This window comes from Solanum tuberosum, unplaced genomic scaffold (assembly GCF_000226075.1).
Source record: "Solanum tuberosum cultivar DM 1-3 516 R44 unplaced genomic scaffold, SolTub_3.0 scf00114, whole genome shotgun sequence".
NCBI classification, from domain to species: Eukaryota; Viridiplantae; Streptophyta; class Magnoliopsida; order Solanales; family Solanaceae; genus Solanum; species Solanum tuberosum.
The window spans coordinates 560065-575244 of record NW_006239038.1 but is presented as its reverse complement, the minus strand read 5'-3'; the positions used below and the strand labels follow the sequence as shown (position 1 = coordinate 575244).

The 15180-nt window shown below is 36.0% G+C and overlaps 1 protein-coding gene across 2 annotated transcripts; it reads left to right on the top strand.

Moving 5' to 3' along the window:
* Positions 1–5714: 5714 nt before the first annotated feature.
* Positions 5715–13902, top strand: LOC102584286 (FIP1[III]-like protein). 2 transcript variants are annotated; one of them, XR_001473724.1, is made up of 9 exons: positions 5715–6141; positions 6743–6921; positions 7212–7338; positions 7528–7596; positions 7867–7968; positions 8044–8228; positions 8724–10527; positions 12908–13703; positions 13844–13902. XR_001473724.1 is itself a non-coding variant. In XM_006349776.2 (9 exons), the coding sequence occupies exons 1-8, from the start codon at positions 5758–5760 to the stop codon at positions 13448–13450; spliced, it is 3393 nt and encodes a 1130-aa protein (XP_006349838.1). In that variant the 5' UTR covers positions 5715–5757; the 3' UTR covers positions 13451–13467; positions 13844–13902. The 2 variants fall into 2 exon arrangements, 1 of the variants encoding a protein (XP_006349838.1); XM_006349776.2 differs by having other exon boundaries at positions 12908–13467.
* The last annotated feature ends 1278 nt before the right edge of the window (positions 13903–15180 follow it).

Below are 15180 nucleotides of genomic sequence, written 5' to 3'. Positions count from 1 at the left end.
AAAAAGATAATGGATATAGAAAATTATATACAGTTCATGTGGGTTTGTGTGCAGTATGTCAATATAAGATTGTAAACCGAAAAGATCAATATCGGCATGATAAATATACATCAGAAGCTTTACAGCTCTCGAGACATGTTGGTTTAAGTCTTAGCTCCAACGTCTATATGTCAATTAAGGAAATAAGAACCTACTCATCCAAGATGAAGTTGGTCCTTTATGATGGGCGTTTTTAGTGTAGAATTACTAGTGAGCTGAAAATAGTGGCGAGTTCTTTGCATGGGATAGCAATTTGACACTAGAAATTTGAAATATTTGGCTTATACTGTATATCTCATCTGATGACTGATAAATAAAAATGAAACTACTGATACATGTACAATGGTTGTTGGCAAGGAAGGTCAAGTATGCCATTTAGCTGAAGCGAGCTACTTAACAAAACACTTAGCAGTTAACAGCATTAAAAACATTGCCAGGGGCTAGAGTAGCTAATGAGTCAAAGTAAAGAGCATAAGGTTAGAGGGCAGACCGTTATGTCAAAATTTTGAAGCCTTCCCCTGCGAATCTTCGATGATGCACTATGTATTCTATGTTCTGTATGACTATAAAACTGTATCTCTGATTTCAACCTTTGTCCTTGAGAATCTGTGTACCAACTACCATCATCAATCCTTGAACAGGCCTTCCCGAGACCTCATAGTTCTAAATTTCTGCTGGTGTATCAACCTCAAATACAATCTAAGTGATCTGCTTCTGGATGTTGTAACATTTAACAGTTCCAACCAGAGCTAGTGATTCAATTATGGCCTGCAGAAGTTGCTCGGGGAAATCTTCAACACGAGCAAGTCCGTGATGACTTTGCACAGAACTCAAAACTCTACCGACGATCTGAAGGAGGAATAATGAGATGAAATTATGATACTGCTATAGTATTTAGCTTATGCAGTTGATTGGATAGACTAGAGTAATTTCCATGATTGGCAATAAGGACCTACCTTTCGTGCATAGCCACCAAACGCCACACCAGCAATCAAAGCATTTGGTGAATGTAAGGTGCTCGAATTTTTCTCATTTCTTGAAGCCTCTAAATGAATGTGTGGATTGTGTCAAAACTTCAGTGTTATATGGAATATGAACTTAATAAAGTGGGGACTGTGGAGTTAATACAAGATTTCTTGAGTTAATACCGTGTATGGTCGTTGTTTGGAATAAATTCTCTTTTTTCAACCCCTCCACTGTGTGACCATTGGTACCACCAGCCAGTTGAAGGAAGCCTGTGACATAGGAAGAATCTTCAAATTGCACTAGCGAGTAGTTCATAGAAAAAGACACCAATGAGTCGTATCATGTCATTTATCAGAAGAATTTTTTATGTGCAAACCTTTAGGCTTGTCACCAGCAGAGGCCAATTTTCGTGCAAAAGCAATTGCATCTCTCGTGGCACCTCGCCCAATATCTCCACTCATTGGTCGACCATCCAACTTCAATTAGAATCATTAGTAGAAATGATGAGAATATATTCCGAGCGTTCTAGCTTCTAAATCAAAATTAGTGATAGGACAAATGATCTGCACCTGCCATAAGTTGACGCAGTATATGCTGGATTCCATTATAGAGTACATAGCATTCATTGCAGATATGGTTGAATCTCTCAAGTCTGGAAAACTAACCTGCACGAAACCATGATAAAAACAATTTTTTTAACTTAAATTCTTGAAATGGAACAAGTTGTTTGAACTTGCTAGATGATACTCTCTCCCTTACAATTTCTTTGTATGGGTTTGACTTGACACAGAGTTTAAGAAAATAAAAAAGACTTTTGAGTCTTGTGGTCTTAAACTAAAGATATGTAAAATGCACCAAAATTCCCTGTAATCTCGTGGTTTTACACATGCCACGTGGAAAGTTAGAATTGAAGAGTTATCAAGAAAGGAAAGAGACATTCTTTTTGAAATGGACTAAAAAGACAAGTAGGACAAACAAATTAAACCGAAGGGAGTACTACTTAATGTCACCAACAGAGATCAAAAAAAGAGTAACAGCTTCACATACTGCCACGAGCTTCAGATTTGCAGTTGAGTTCCCCAACCCAGTCCAGAGTTCGTTAAAAACTGAAGGTTCTCTGTTCCAAAAATGAGAATGCAGATAAGATACACTTTTTAGCTACAAATTGATGTTACTCTGATAATGTGACAAAGAACCATTTGTACATTTTGTTTGTGATTTTTGTTGTTACAGAATAAGTAGAACCAAAATCAGATTGTATTGCAGAAATATACATTGAGTAAGCATCTATTCTATGGTTAAGTTTGTGTGTCAATTAAATAAGTAGTGAAAATTCACACTTGAATGATTTCGGGGAATATATTAACCGAAAAGAAAATTATGCTAACCTTCCACTAGTATGAATTTCTATGGCATCAACATCATCCCTTTCAAGAAGTTCAGCTGTAGCTATAACATCTCTCACATACGTAATAGCTCCTGAATCAACGAAAAGATATCTTCATGAATTCAATTTGCAGAAAAACAACAATCCTGACGTAAAAGGGCACGGAGGAGGTGAAAATAGACAGGCAGCAGTGAACTCACTTATTTTGTCATATGGACAAACCGGAAGGCAGCGACCACAACCATAACATCGGTCAGCCAAAACTCCTCCCTGCAATAGTTACAGATGTAGCCTTTAGAAATGAACATGAATAAGCTTAAACACGAATATAGCAGGTTAACAGCTGTAGAATAAATCAAGGGAAATCAAAATGGAGAGAACCTTTTGCAATATTGCATTAGCAGGACACACTTTTTCACAAGGTCTCATGCAATCCCGGGGGCAATCATCCGGATCAAATTCTGCAACATTATCATAGACAATTGGAGTATTAAGCCCACATATCTTACTTAGGAATACTTTCCATGAGTAATTTCATTCATGGTAAAATACAATCTTGGGTCTTTGATCTAAGACCAATATTAGAAAGGCTGAGTACGGAGGACAAAGCTCTTAAAACAAGAATAATCAAAGACGAAAATACACGATGAAGTCGACATTTCATAGTTTCTAATGCTTCAGAAGATTAGGCACTCCAATCAGAAGCCTACTTTTTTTGATAACCGAGAAATCCCCCGACCAATGCATGGTTAAAACCTCGGTGGATCACGGGCTAGCTCATCTACCCTTCTCCACTTACTTACCATATTTTTTACTGGAAAGTTTTTGCCTACGGCAGGGTTGATAGTACTTATATTAAGAGAAAGCAAGTAACTTTTACCCCTACATCACGTAACCAAGATTATGAGAATCAGAAAGGACAAATATGCTGGTTGAAGTCGAGGTGTGGGGGGAGTTACCAGCTTTACGGAAATGAAGATCTTCATCATCATTAACACTGATCATTACCCAAGGCCTGCGTATGGGCACAAGGGCTCTGGCTGCTTCTATCCCTTCATTTACAGCATTCACCACTGACGCCTCAGCAGCGCAGTCAATGCAATCAACTACAATCAACACACAAACTTATCAACCCAATGCAAGGAATAATAGTACCAAAACTATAAGAGACAGTTAATGATTCAATTCTCACCTCCAGCAAGAGTGTAAACCAGAGAAAGGTTCCTGATATCAACCAAATCCTACAAAAACCAAGAAAGATAAAAATTGCTCAAATATGTTAACATGTCTCTGCATTTTGTATAATCTTCATACTTAGTTTGTACTAGCTTCATTACACTTTAATGACGGGATTCGACTACACATGGAGTATAAGATGTTTATTCTGATTATACAAAATTTTGAAACATCATATGAATTGGAACACCAAGTAGTTTATTCTGGTTATACATTTGTGTCAGTCCTTAAACAAAAGAACATCATATGAAGTTATACAAAAAAAGTTCATCTGCAGAAAAGTGTAAAGGTGGAGTCTTTATAGTGAATAAAGAGTTAATAAGTGAAGACCTCAAAGCTAGCACCACAAATGAGCTTGACCCAATTTCCCTTCTGAAGAGATTCAACAGGTGAACTACTAATAGAAGGAATCACTGTCTTCTTTATGATACTTTTCACCTTTTCGACCCCATTGTAGTTGCTGTAATTAAGTGGATCTGGTAAGAGAAACCAAAAAAATTCAAGAAAATTGAAAACTTACAAAAAGATTAATAATTATCAAAACCCCATAAATCCAAATTGATGGAATAGATAGAGAGTACCTTGCAATTTGGTGCCAAGTGAAGCATAACAAGGAATGCTCATAGACATCTTGTTAAAAGGAGCTACTTTTGGAGATAAAGAGTAGGTGGAGAAGATTGTTTGTTATCTAAAAAGAATCTTAAGTTTTTGAAACTACATCATCACCCCCTATAATTGTTTGAAAATGTTCAAGCACATCCTCATATTTGTGATTTGTCTTATATTTGTCTTATATTTATCTATCTGTATAGAGTTGATCAGTCAAAAACTCACACATTCAACAAGTGTTTGGGTAGATGTGCGAATCTATACTAGGAGAGAGTACAATATTATGAATAAAGTTATTTGGAACAAGGTAAGAGTGACCTTTGTGCTGGACAAGATGCATGAAAGTGATAAGAGATATTTTGGCATGTGAAGAGAAAGAGAACATATGCCCCCAATGGAAAAATGCGAGAGATCTACGATGATAGGTCTAAGAAGATATATATCAAGAAAGAAAGGAGGTGAGATCACTAAACATGACATGAATTGGACAGTTGAAATTCAAGAATTAGTGTAAAAAGATTAATAGTAGTTGAACGTTTTCTCGCTTCTATGTAGGAGAGCTTAGTTCTAGTTTAGAGCATTTTATCTGTTTTCTCTTCTCCTTACATGTCTCACTATAATGTTATTATTGTTGTATTCCTTAATTTCATTTATTTATATTGTTCTCTTACTATTTTGTTGTCGTTACTTTTCTATTCTTTGATATTTTCATCATAGCTCTTTGCTCTCGAAGTTGTCAAACTTGTTCTGGAAACGTTTTTTTTAGTCGAGGATCATATCAAAAACAACTTTTGTACCTCTCTTAAAACATGGATAAGGCATATTCACACTAAATATGTTATTGTTATTATTCTTTAAATAGACTATTCATAACGTTCAAAACTTAGTTTATGTATAATCGTTTCAAATAACAAACACATAATTTTCTCAATTGGTGAAAAATCGATAAATATCATAGTATCAAACCTTTCCATTGATGTGAGCTCTCGAGGAAAATCATCATGTTAGTCTTTTCTTAATACTCCCTTTGTCCCAATTTATGTGACACTTTTCATTTTTTGAGAGTCAAACCGTTTAAGTTTGATCGGGAATTTGCGCATGGAATCTTTGAAATAAATTTATATATTTGTAAACTACGTAAAAAGTACTATAAGTCACAATAATTGATAATTCAAAATGTTTAAAAGATCTATGAAAAATTTACGGTCAAAAATAGATTTGTTCGTATCACAAAATCCGAAAAGTGCCACATAAAATGAAACAAAGGGAGTATGTTTTTTTATTTATTTATTAAAGAATATTTTACTACTTTAAAGAACATTTCTTTAACACAAGGAAATAACATATTTTTCTTTAAATTCTTTTTTTTTTTTGGTCACACCTAACACACCAAATAACAATTTTTACAGTTTCACCCACAAACTTTGCATTAATTTCCAAATAGTACATCTTTAGGGTTTAAGAAACTCATGATTATCTCTAAAACCCTGAGCTCACTCACTTTTTGTGTACACTCCAAAATGGTGAACGTCGCCGGCGACGACGATGATGATTTCGGTGATATCTACGCCGACGTATTAGTTCAAGCAAGTTCAGCTATCAATGCTCTACAGAGTTCAACGAAGGTTCAAACGGAAGTTAATGAGGTTAACTACAATGCTGCTGTCGGAAACTGTAATCGTGAAAATGCTGTAAGAGGAGAAGAGGAATGTGAGAGCGAGAGTGGAGATGACTTGAACATACTGTTGAATGATGATGAAGGTGATGATAATTTTCTCAATGCTGGATGTGATGAGGATGAAACTGAGGGAAATGGAGGTTTTAGTGTTAGTGATAAAGGAAATGGTTTAGGACAGAATTCAAATGGCAGCGGAAGTGGCGATGGAGAGAAAAACAGTTACAAGGTAGCATTATAGACTGTGAAATTAGTGAAAAAGAGTAGTGTTAATTTGAACTTGTTTTCGTGTTGCTTAGTTGTTGAACCTGATTACTGATTAGATGAGTTGCTTTGATTATTGAATGCTTATATTGGTTTGATTTTATGTATAAAACAAGGGAGGTTAGTGTAAAGCTGATTATGAGGTTTGCATATTTTAATATTCCTGCCATTTACTATGGTCGAAGACTCTTATTTGGCAGCAATTAAGTTTTTCTTGCTTGAAAAACTGAAAATTTGGTAAATGTATACTCTCTTCAGTTTATTTTCTTGCAATGCACCTACCTCCACTTGCTGCAACTTGGGGATTTTACTGGAAATGCCTTTAGGTGTTTTCTTCGCGATTATCTATTTTTGAATTCTTCAAGTGTGAAAATTATCATGATGATTGATGATAGACTTCATCAGCGTTTACATGAATTAATGCAGTTAAGCTTTCATGGATTAGTCAAGGTGCTGGCCTGAATGCCACCTATATGGAAAGAAAATGGATTAATACTGTTCTGTACTTCTGTTACTTCATAGTGTTTCATTCTCCGAATTATGATTTCGCCCCCTCTTTTATGTAGAACACAAGACCACCACAAGCAGCATACTCAAGTCATCTCAAAGCCAATAGATCTTCTTGTGCGCCTTCTTACTCTACAGCATTTGTCAAGGGCAAATGGGAGGATAATAGCTACACACAAAGGGTGGGCTCAGGCTTTGCTGCTCAAAATGGACAGAGCTTCTCACTTCCTCGGTCGAGGTTATTATGTTTTGTCAAACTTTGCTTGTATTCTAATCTTTGGTTAATGCTTTGTTGTGTTTCCATTTTTATAGAAAAACAGTTCAACATACTGTTATAAGAAAATTATCTACATTTGAAACAACTGGTTCCACTTTTTCTGGTGCATATTTGCTTATTGGAGATAATGTTGGTCATCTCATCAAAGAACTGTTATGAAATAGGTTTACCAGATAAAGTTGTTCTATATTCTTTTGTAGGCTTAATCTTTTCATATTTCATAGATATGTAATTGATCCATAATTTTTCAGGAATATATTGGACGTGAATATTGATATGTTTGAGAAGAAACCTTGGCGGTATCCAGGCACTGACTTGACAGATTATTTTAATTTTGGCTTTGATGAAGATAGTTGGAAACAGTATTGCAACTGCCTGGTAATGAATGCATATAAATTTGTCTGTTTCTGATATGTATTAGAGTATATAGTTTTTCCTTTTATCATTTCTTGTTATCTTTGTTTTTGTATTTCTTCCAACTTTCTAGAATGTATTGTGGCAAAGTTGTTTCTACTATTTTTACTGCATGTCTTACATGTTTATCATTGGCCGTGACTTTTGAAATAGGATGAGCACCGAGATCAAGCAAAAAAGATAGTCAAAGATTCAGACTACAAGACTTCGAAAATTAGTAAGGTAGGAATCTCTGGATGATTGTCAAGTTTTACTATTCCTTAAATAATAGGTGAAGCCTTACCTTATAAAAAAAAGAAGAAAAAGAAACAATTAGTGAGCTTAGTGTATCAAATGGGTTGTGAAAGCTGAAGGTGACCATGTTTCTGTTCAAACCATGCTGAAGATGACATTTAAAAAAAATGTAGATGTCTTCGTTACCTAACAGTTCTTAAATGCTATCTGAAATTGAACTGTTAATGATGTTTATGGTATAAACTTGCCAATGTTCAGCCAAAAGGTAGAGAAATAGAGGTGGAAGAGAGCATGATTGAGCGCCGACCATCAACAGATGTGGGACGTCCACAGTATCGGGATTCTGGTGTCGTCATACAGGTATCAAATTTTTTAATTCTTCCCTTTTCTTGACCATCTAATTGCTGTGTGCTCACAGGCTTGTGCTGGCACCAGATTGCTTTGCAGCAGTCAATGGAAGATCCCATAAGTTCTACAAAAGAGCAGCGGGAAGCATCTGAGAATGGAGATGTTGTTGGGGGAGATAGAAAGGAGTTTCTCTGTTTCAGTAGTGCCAGCGAAGATGAGTTAACCAGCTTGGAAGGAATTGGAGAAGGATCAGGCAAGTCTACATCTGGAAGGTATGTCATCTACTGGTTGAATTGTGATGATAGTCTGTAACACTACTTGCATTATTCTTTTGCTGGTTAATCTTCACATTGGAACACAACTATTTTGCGAAGGACGTGTCAGTAAAAATGACCTTGCAGATTTTAATCCTTATGTAGTTTAAGTTCGAAGGCTATATTATGTTGCAATATAAGAGCTTGAAATGTGACAGGTTTTCTCACATGTTCTTGATGCTTAGTTGGCTTAAAGTTGTCGGCTTCTAAGTCTTTTTAAGGTTTTGTTTTCCTAGACATGCTTGCAAAATATTGTCAAATTTTTCAAAGATTTCCTTCTTCATGGACCATGAGTAATCTGATCCATTGTCGGCTTTCTTTTTGCTATCTTCACCTTTACTTTTAAGTCTTGCTTCTCACATCTCTCCTGTTTTTCTGCTGATTGATGATACATAAAAATGTATTTAATGGTTCAAGTTACTTCATTCTCATAAAATTAACTCTGGATTTCAGGATTACACCTGTTTGTGAGCACGTGTCTATGGGTTCAGATAACTACGGAAATTCTGAGTTCTCTGATGCAGATGAGCGACACCACCAAGAGGGGACCTACTGTAATGTTGATCAAACCTCAGGAGCAATTAGATCTTCTCATGATGCAAATAAAAGCAGTGAGAGAGACATATCTGATCCAAGACAACCTATAAAGTTGCAAGAACCACTGCATGGTGGAGGCAGAGAGCATAGCCCAGGTTCATCTTGTTGTTCTCTAAGTCATGGTGGCACATCTGGAGATGGGACTTTTCTTGACTTAGAGAAATCTCATGATCATCATACAAGGTTATTATCAAACACAGAATCTGAGTTACGGGAGAAGGGTACAATTGATTACCAGCCAATTTATGGAACCAATCATAACAGAACAAAGTCTGGTGATCCTAAATATTTTACACGAGGTAGAAGGTCTGTGCAAAGAGAACTGCTGCATGACAGAAGAAGACCTGGTCGAATGAGTGGAACAATTCCTGCTCACCTGAAAGATGAGGATTCCCACAAATCAGATGCTAGGATACTGTATGAAAGGCGTAATTCAACTGTGATCCGATACAGACAGAGAGATAGACGATATGCTTTTGACTCTCATGAAAGGGAAGATACTTCACATTTTAAGAGGGCAGAACCCGTTTACTCTAATGCAGGACGATTTTCTGATTATCCATGCCGGGATTCTTTTACAAAAAATCCTGAGATGGAACATCAGTTAAGATGTAAATATGACAAAAACTGGTCTGGCGGTCGAAGCGTGAAAAGAAAGCTAGATCCTCTTGAACTATCAATTTATACAGATGATGAATTGTTGGAAAGAGATAGACCCCATTATGGGAGAAGACTCACTGTTCAGGATATGGACACCGTTCCTTTTCATGAATCGGAACAATGGTTCGATAAGTATATTTCCTATTCAGATGATGAGAATCCCAGTCAACGAATGCGGAAAATAGATCAGCTGCCGAGTAAGAAGAGAGTGAGGACTGATGATCTTGTAACTGAATGTAATTACATCTACGATATCATGGAAGAGACTGATAACAGATATAGACCATACAACCACAGGGATACTAATATTCTAGAAGATGGCTATCATGTAAATTTGACTTATTTCAGAAGAGAAATTAAAAGCCCCAGTAGGGGCAAAAGGAGAGATGTCAGTCCTTGCAAAAGTTCAAATGATATATGTTTCATGGATCTAAAGGATGAGGAAGGGAGATTTGATGGGTATCGACCTCCATCCTTTCGTTTGTATAGAGAATCTTGTACTTCTAGCAGAAGGTGGCAGAGCCCTGAACTGCCACGTGGCAGACACGGAATATTCAGTGGGACTAGGAAATGTGATGGTGGTGCTAATTTGACCAACTCCATTGGTTCCGATCAGACGAGCAAGTATCCTGGTAATCAGGACAATTTTAAAAGAAGAAGAGGGGGCCAGCAGTCTGAAGGGATGCAATGGGTTGAAGATGAAAACAGTTCTAGGTATCAGCAAAATATATTCGATGCTGAGAGGACGTCATATTCGTTCAGAAGAAGTTCAAGTGACCGAAGGTTTAATTCATTTGACAATAATCATGGACCCAACCCAGTAGAAAAGCTTTTAGATGATAGGCATGTGGAGCAGGAAAAATACAAATTGATCAGGGAAGGCAATAATGCCAGTCAATTTGGTCAAGGGTCTAAAGTTTTTCATAAAGATAATCATTGGAGGAGATTCCCAAGAGGGAGAGATTCTGTTGACACGGGCTTGATTGTTGAGAACGGAGAGGTAATTTTGTGTATACAAATGTCAAGATTGTATAGTCTATATGTAAATATGAGTTTTCCATATATGTTGGGTCCTGTTCCATTGTGTGATATCATCTCATGCTACCAAGGTCTCCTATTTCCCTGTGCGTTTGATTTCAGATTAAAGTTCTCATGTTGCCTTGTTTTTTTTTTTTAAAAAAAAATTGTTCTTGAATTGACCCTTAAAAAATTGAACTTGTCAACTCCAAAATTATATTAAGCTTGCTATTCTAGGAATTCTTATATTATTACCTTTAAGCAATTGATCATCAGTATTCTCTAGTTACTTATGAAACCATATAAATCTGTTGGTGACCATTTAGTCGTTTATTTCTTGATCCTACAAATGTGCATCAACGTTGTTACTGACAGTCCTCTATATGTTGACGAGAAAAGAGTGTTTGCTTAAGGGACATGTTACCATTTTGTAGCTCCAGTTGGTGTTAGTCTTTTGTCACTTGAAGTACATTAGATATCTAATGTGATAGCACTTTTGCAAAAAATAAGAGAGGACTCCGAAGTTCATTGTCTTTGTGTAGTTATATAGGTAATCTTCTGCAACAGGAATAAGCAAGTAAACTTTTTCTATATACTGCAATTTTAATATCAGTAAAGCGGATCTCAGTAAACTAGGCAGAAAACACCAAATTGTATTACTGGAGTATCACTAAATTGTAATCATGACGAGGCTTGCTTATTCTTCTAACTCACGAGATCTCATTTAACACAAATAGTTTCTATTTTTGTGTTGAAATGGGCTGTCATTCTTTTTTCTCGAGTCTGATAGCTTGATATGTCACTAGCACAATGTTTCTGCAAGACTTCATTGATTGTTCTTTTATCTTAAATTGAGCAATAGTTTAGGAGGTAAGTTGCCTTTGTATGCCGGCATTGGCATAAAACTGTGTTTTACTTTTACTATCAGCGTCAAACTACATGTCCTGACTTTTTGGATATTAACCATCATAAAGTTGTGCTTAGTGCTTACACAAGAACTTTACATGATTCAACATTCTATCAAATCTTATATTCTTTCTTGGCATACGCTTTTGTATGTGGGATACCTTCAGTTTTTAATAAAGTATTATATTTGCTTTCATTTATTCTTCAATACAACTTTTTTTGAATATGATGACTTCAAGTCGTGTTCAAGAATGTGAGCTGGGAAGTGAAATAAGAAAAAGGAGATCGCTACACCACTGAAGTTGCTGTCCTAATGCATGCTCCTTTTATGTGTCTGGACAACTTTGCATCTTGATTGGAAATGATAATTTTAGCTGGACAGATAATCTATATTCAATTTTTGAGAGGCCATATTAGGTGTTGCTCCTGCTTGAACTTGGACTAGAATGAAGTCTTGTTTTTCTCTTATCAATGGGAGGGGGTGTTCAATGTTTGAATATGTAGTGCTTGGGATCTTAAGTAGATAAGAACAAATTAAAAATACTGATATTCTGTGTGAGCTCATGACTATTTAACATCATATCTTGGAAGTATTTTTTACTTCTGATATTCCGTTTAGTACAGATGATGGGGTGCTTTTGGTAGAAAACTATGTCTTTTTGTAAGGTTCTCTACATTTCTCCCCATCTTTTCAATAGAATTGTTACCTCCATTATCCAAAAAATAAAAAAGAACTAGAGTTAATTATTCTGTTTCTAGAATTTAGAATCCACACTTTACTTTCTTCAGCTCTGTTTGAGGTAAGATCCGACCCTTCCTTGGTGGTGTCAAAGTTTTTTTAAAAAAAAACAAACTAATAATCATAGAAAAGGGAATTAGATGTGGAGAAAACTTTAACTGCATATTTCGTCTCGCAATTATAGTGTTTTACTTCTGCTTCAGGAGCCATTTCCTTTTCATCAATTTTATGATACATTGATACCATTTTGTTAATATGGTCTCTCTGATATTTATTTTTATTTTGATATACCATGACAGCATTATAAAGCTTTGTTATTATCCTCGTTCTTAACACATTCCTATGTTTTAAATTTCTTCTTGGCTGCACTTTATTGGTAAACAAAAGCATGATGGTCTGCTTTGGAAAGTCATCTTGATTAGCACGTATGCTAATTCCTTTTATCCTTCAGCTCCAGTTATAATTTATTACAAACACATATAGCCATTGACTATATAGCTCTCTTCTGTTTAACTATTTAAGTTACATCCCCTTTCAAAGTTTCAAGTTTGTGAGTACTTGGTATGATAGTTTTGCCTTTGACAGTTAACAAGTTCTCTAATTCTTTTCATGGTAAGTTTTTGTGTCACGTGAGCTCACGCACGATAAGGCGGCCTCTCTTCATTAATTGTGTAAACTATCAGGATTTTGATTTTTGTTTGTGACCATGGATCTGCAGTCCTCCGGAAGATGCTCCAAAGCAGGGGGTGTAACATCCTTTGACAGGTATAGCCACTTGGATTCAGATAGTTATGTGGAGCTGAAGCCCATCGATGGAACTAGCAAACCCCATTTCAGGAAGACACTCAGAACTCGAAATGTGACGACTGATCCTAAAGAAAATGATAAAGGAAGGCTTGATATATTCTCAGATGCCAACCAGGAAGAGTCTCTGGATATTGAAGAAGGTCAGATAATTGAAGAAATGAACGAGAAAATCATTAAAAAGAGAATCACATGTTCTGGCAAATCACAAATCAGTGAAATGAAGAATTTCGCGTATGATAAAAATGTGGAGGGACAGGACAACAACCCTAGGATTTTGGAGATCATGGCAAAGATGGAAAAGCGTGGAGAGCGTTTCAAGCAGCCTATTGCTCTCAAAAGTGATACAAAGAATGTCTCTAAGCCTTTGGTTGATTCGTTTGCTTTGTCAACTGAACCTATGCAACCAAGACCAGCACGAAAGAGGAGATGGGCTGCAAGCAAGGCAACTGTTTAATGCTTGTATTAGAGAAGGTGCGTCTCACTATACCTTCATAACTGGATTTGTATATAGTGGCGTTTGATTGAAGAAATGGTTGCTGATGGTATAACTGGGGACGGGGTTAAGAAGTTTCCCATGAAAAGAGGGAAAAAGAAAACACGTCTCATAAAGAATACTGTCTGTTTTGTTGCGCTAAATGCGTTTTTTTTCCTCTGAAGTATAATTGATTATTTTGATTTCAAAGGATGCAAGGCTACCAGTGATGATGGTATGGCTTGAGCTTTTATTTAGTCAACTTTATTCCCATTTGGTACAAGCTTTATTCTTGAGAAATCATGGTGTCTGCCATGTATAATTTCTCAGTTAAGTTTTATAATTTTTTCTTATTAGTTCCTTGATATGTTTCAGAAGTAGTGGTTTGGAAGCAACTTTCCTGTTTGATTATATGGATCTACAAGTTCAAGTTGCAAGCTTGTCTGAGATGTTTTGCTTCAATAAGGTAGTGAGTATGGCGTAATGTTAGGGACGGAGTTAGGAGGTTGCAAAGGGTTCATTCAAATCTCTATCGTTGGAAATTACATTGTATATGATCAAATTAATACTAATTGTTTATCTATCTACATCTATATTACCTTAAAAGCATGAACTTCTAACTTGAATGTTAAATTACTAAAATATTCGTAACTTAGGTTGTGATTTTTTTAATGAGTTATGACTTTTTCGATAACTAGTGGAACAAAAATGCGCCACGAATTCACATAACAAATGTTGCTAAAAGTTAATATTCGTGGCAACTAAAATTGTCACTAAATTATATAACGATTATCGCTAAAAGATTGTATTAATGGCAACTAAAACAGCCACTAAATCATTAAACAATTGCCACTAAAAGATAGTGTTAGTGGCAACTAAAACAGCCACTAAATCATTAAACTATTGCCGCTAAAAGATAGTATTACTAGCAGCTAAAACTGCCACTAAATCATTAAACTATCATCGCTAAAAGATAGTATTAGTGGCAACTAAAACCACCACTAAACCATATGAGTCGCTGGGAATAAAGTATTAGTGGCAACTAAAACAACCAAAAAATCATATAAAGTCGCCACAAAAAGAAAGTATTAGTGGCAACAAAACCGCCACAAATCATATACGTGTCGCTAAAAGTCAGTATTGGCAACTACTACTGCCACTAAATCATACAAGAGTCGCCGCAAAAAGAAAGTATTAGTGGCAACAAAAACCGCCACGAATTCCTATTAAAGTCGCCGCTAAAGATTTGTTTTAGCGGCAACTTAATCCGCCACTAATAAAAATAACAGTTGCCGCTAAAAGATAATATTAGTGGCAACTAAAACCGCCACGAAATCATGTAAGTGCGCCGCTAAAAGTAAGTATGAGTGGCAACTAAAACCGCCACAAAATCAAATAACAGTTGCCGCTAAAAGTCAGTATTCGTGGCAACAAAAACCGCCACTAATTCCTATTAAAGTCGCCGCTAAAAGATTGTTTTAGCGGCAACCAAAACCGCCACTAAATTAGATGGGAGTCGCCGCAAAAGAAAGTATTTGTGGCAAAAAAAACCGCCACTAATTCCTATTAAAGTCGCCGCTAAAAGTTTGTTTTAGTGGCAACTAAATCCGCCATTAATAAATAAACAGGTCGCCGCAAAAAGAAGGTATTAGTGGCAACAAAATCCACCACCAAATCAAATAACAGATGCCGCTAAAAGATAGTATTTGTGG

Excerpts from the sequence above, each read along its gene's own strand:
- LOC102584286 (XM_006349776.2), top strand. The coding sequence starts at position 5,758 with ATGGTGAACGTCGCCGGCGACGACGATGATGATTTCGGTGATATCTAC. Across the intron at positions 6,922-7,211 it reads TTCTCACTTCCTCGGTCGAG|GAATATATTGGACGTGAATA; the intron begins GTTATTATGTTT and ends ATAATTTTTCAG. Across the intron at positions 8,229-8,723 it reads GGCAAGTCTACATCTGGAAG|GATTACACCTGTTTGTGAGC; the intron begins GTATGTCATCTA and ends TCTGGATTTCAG.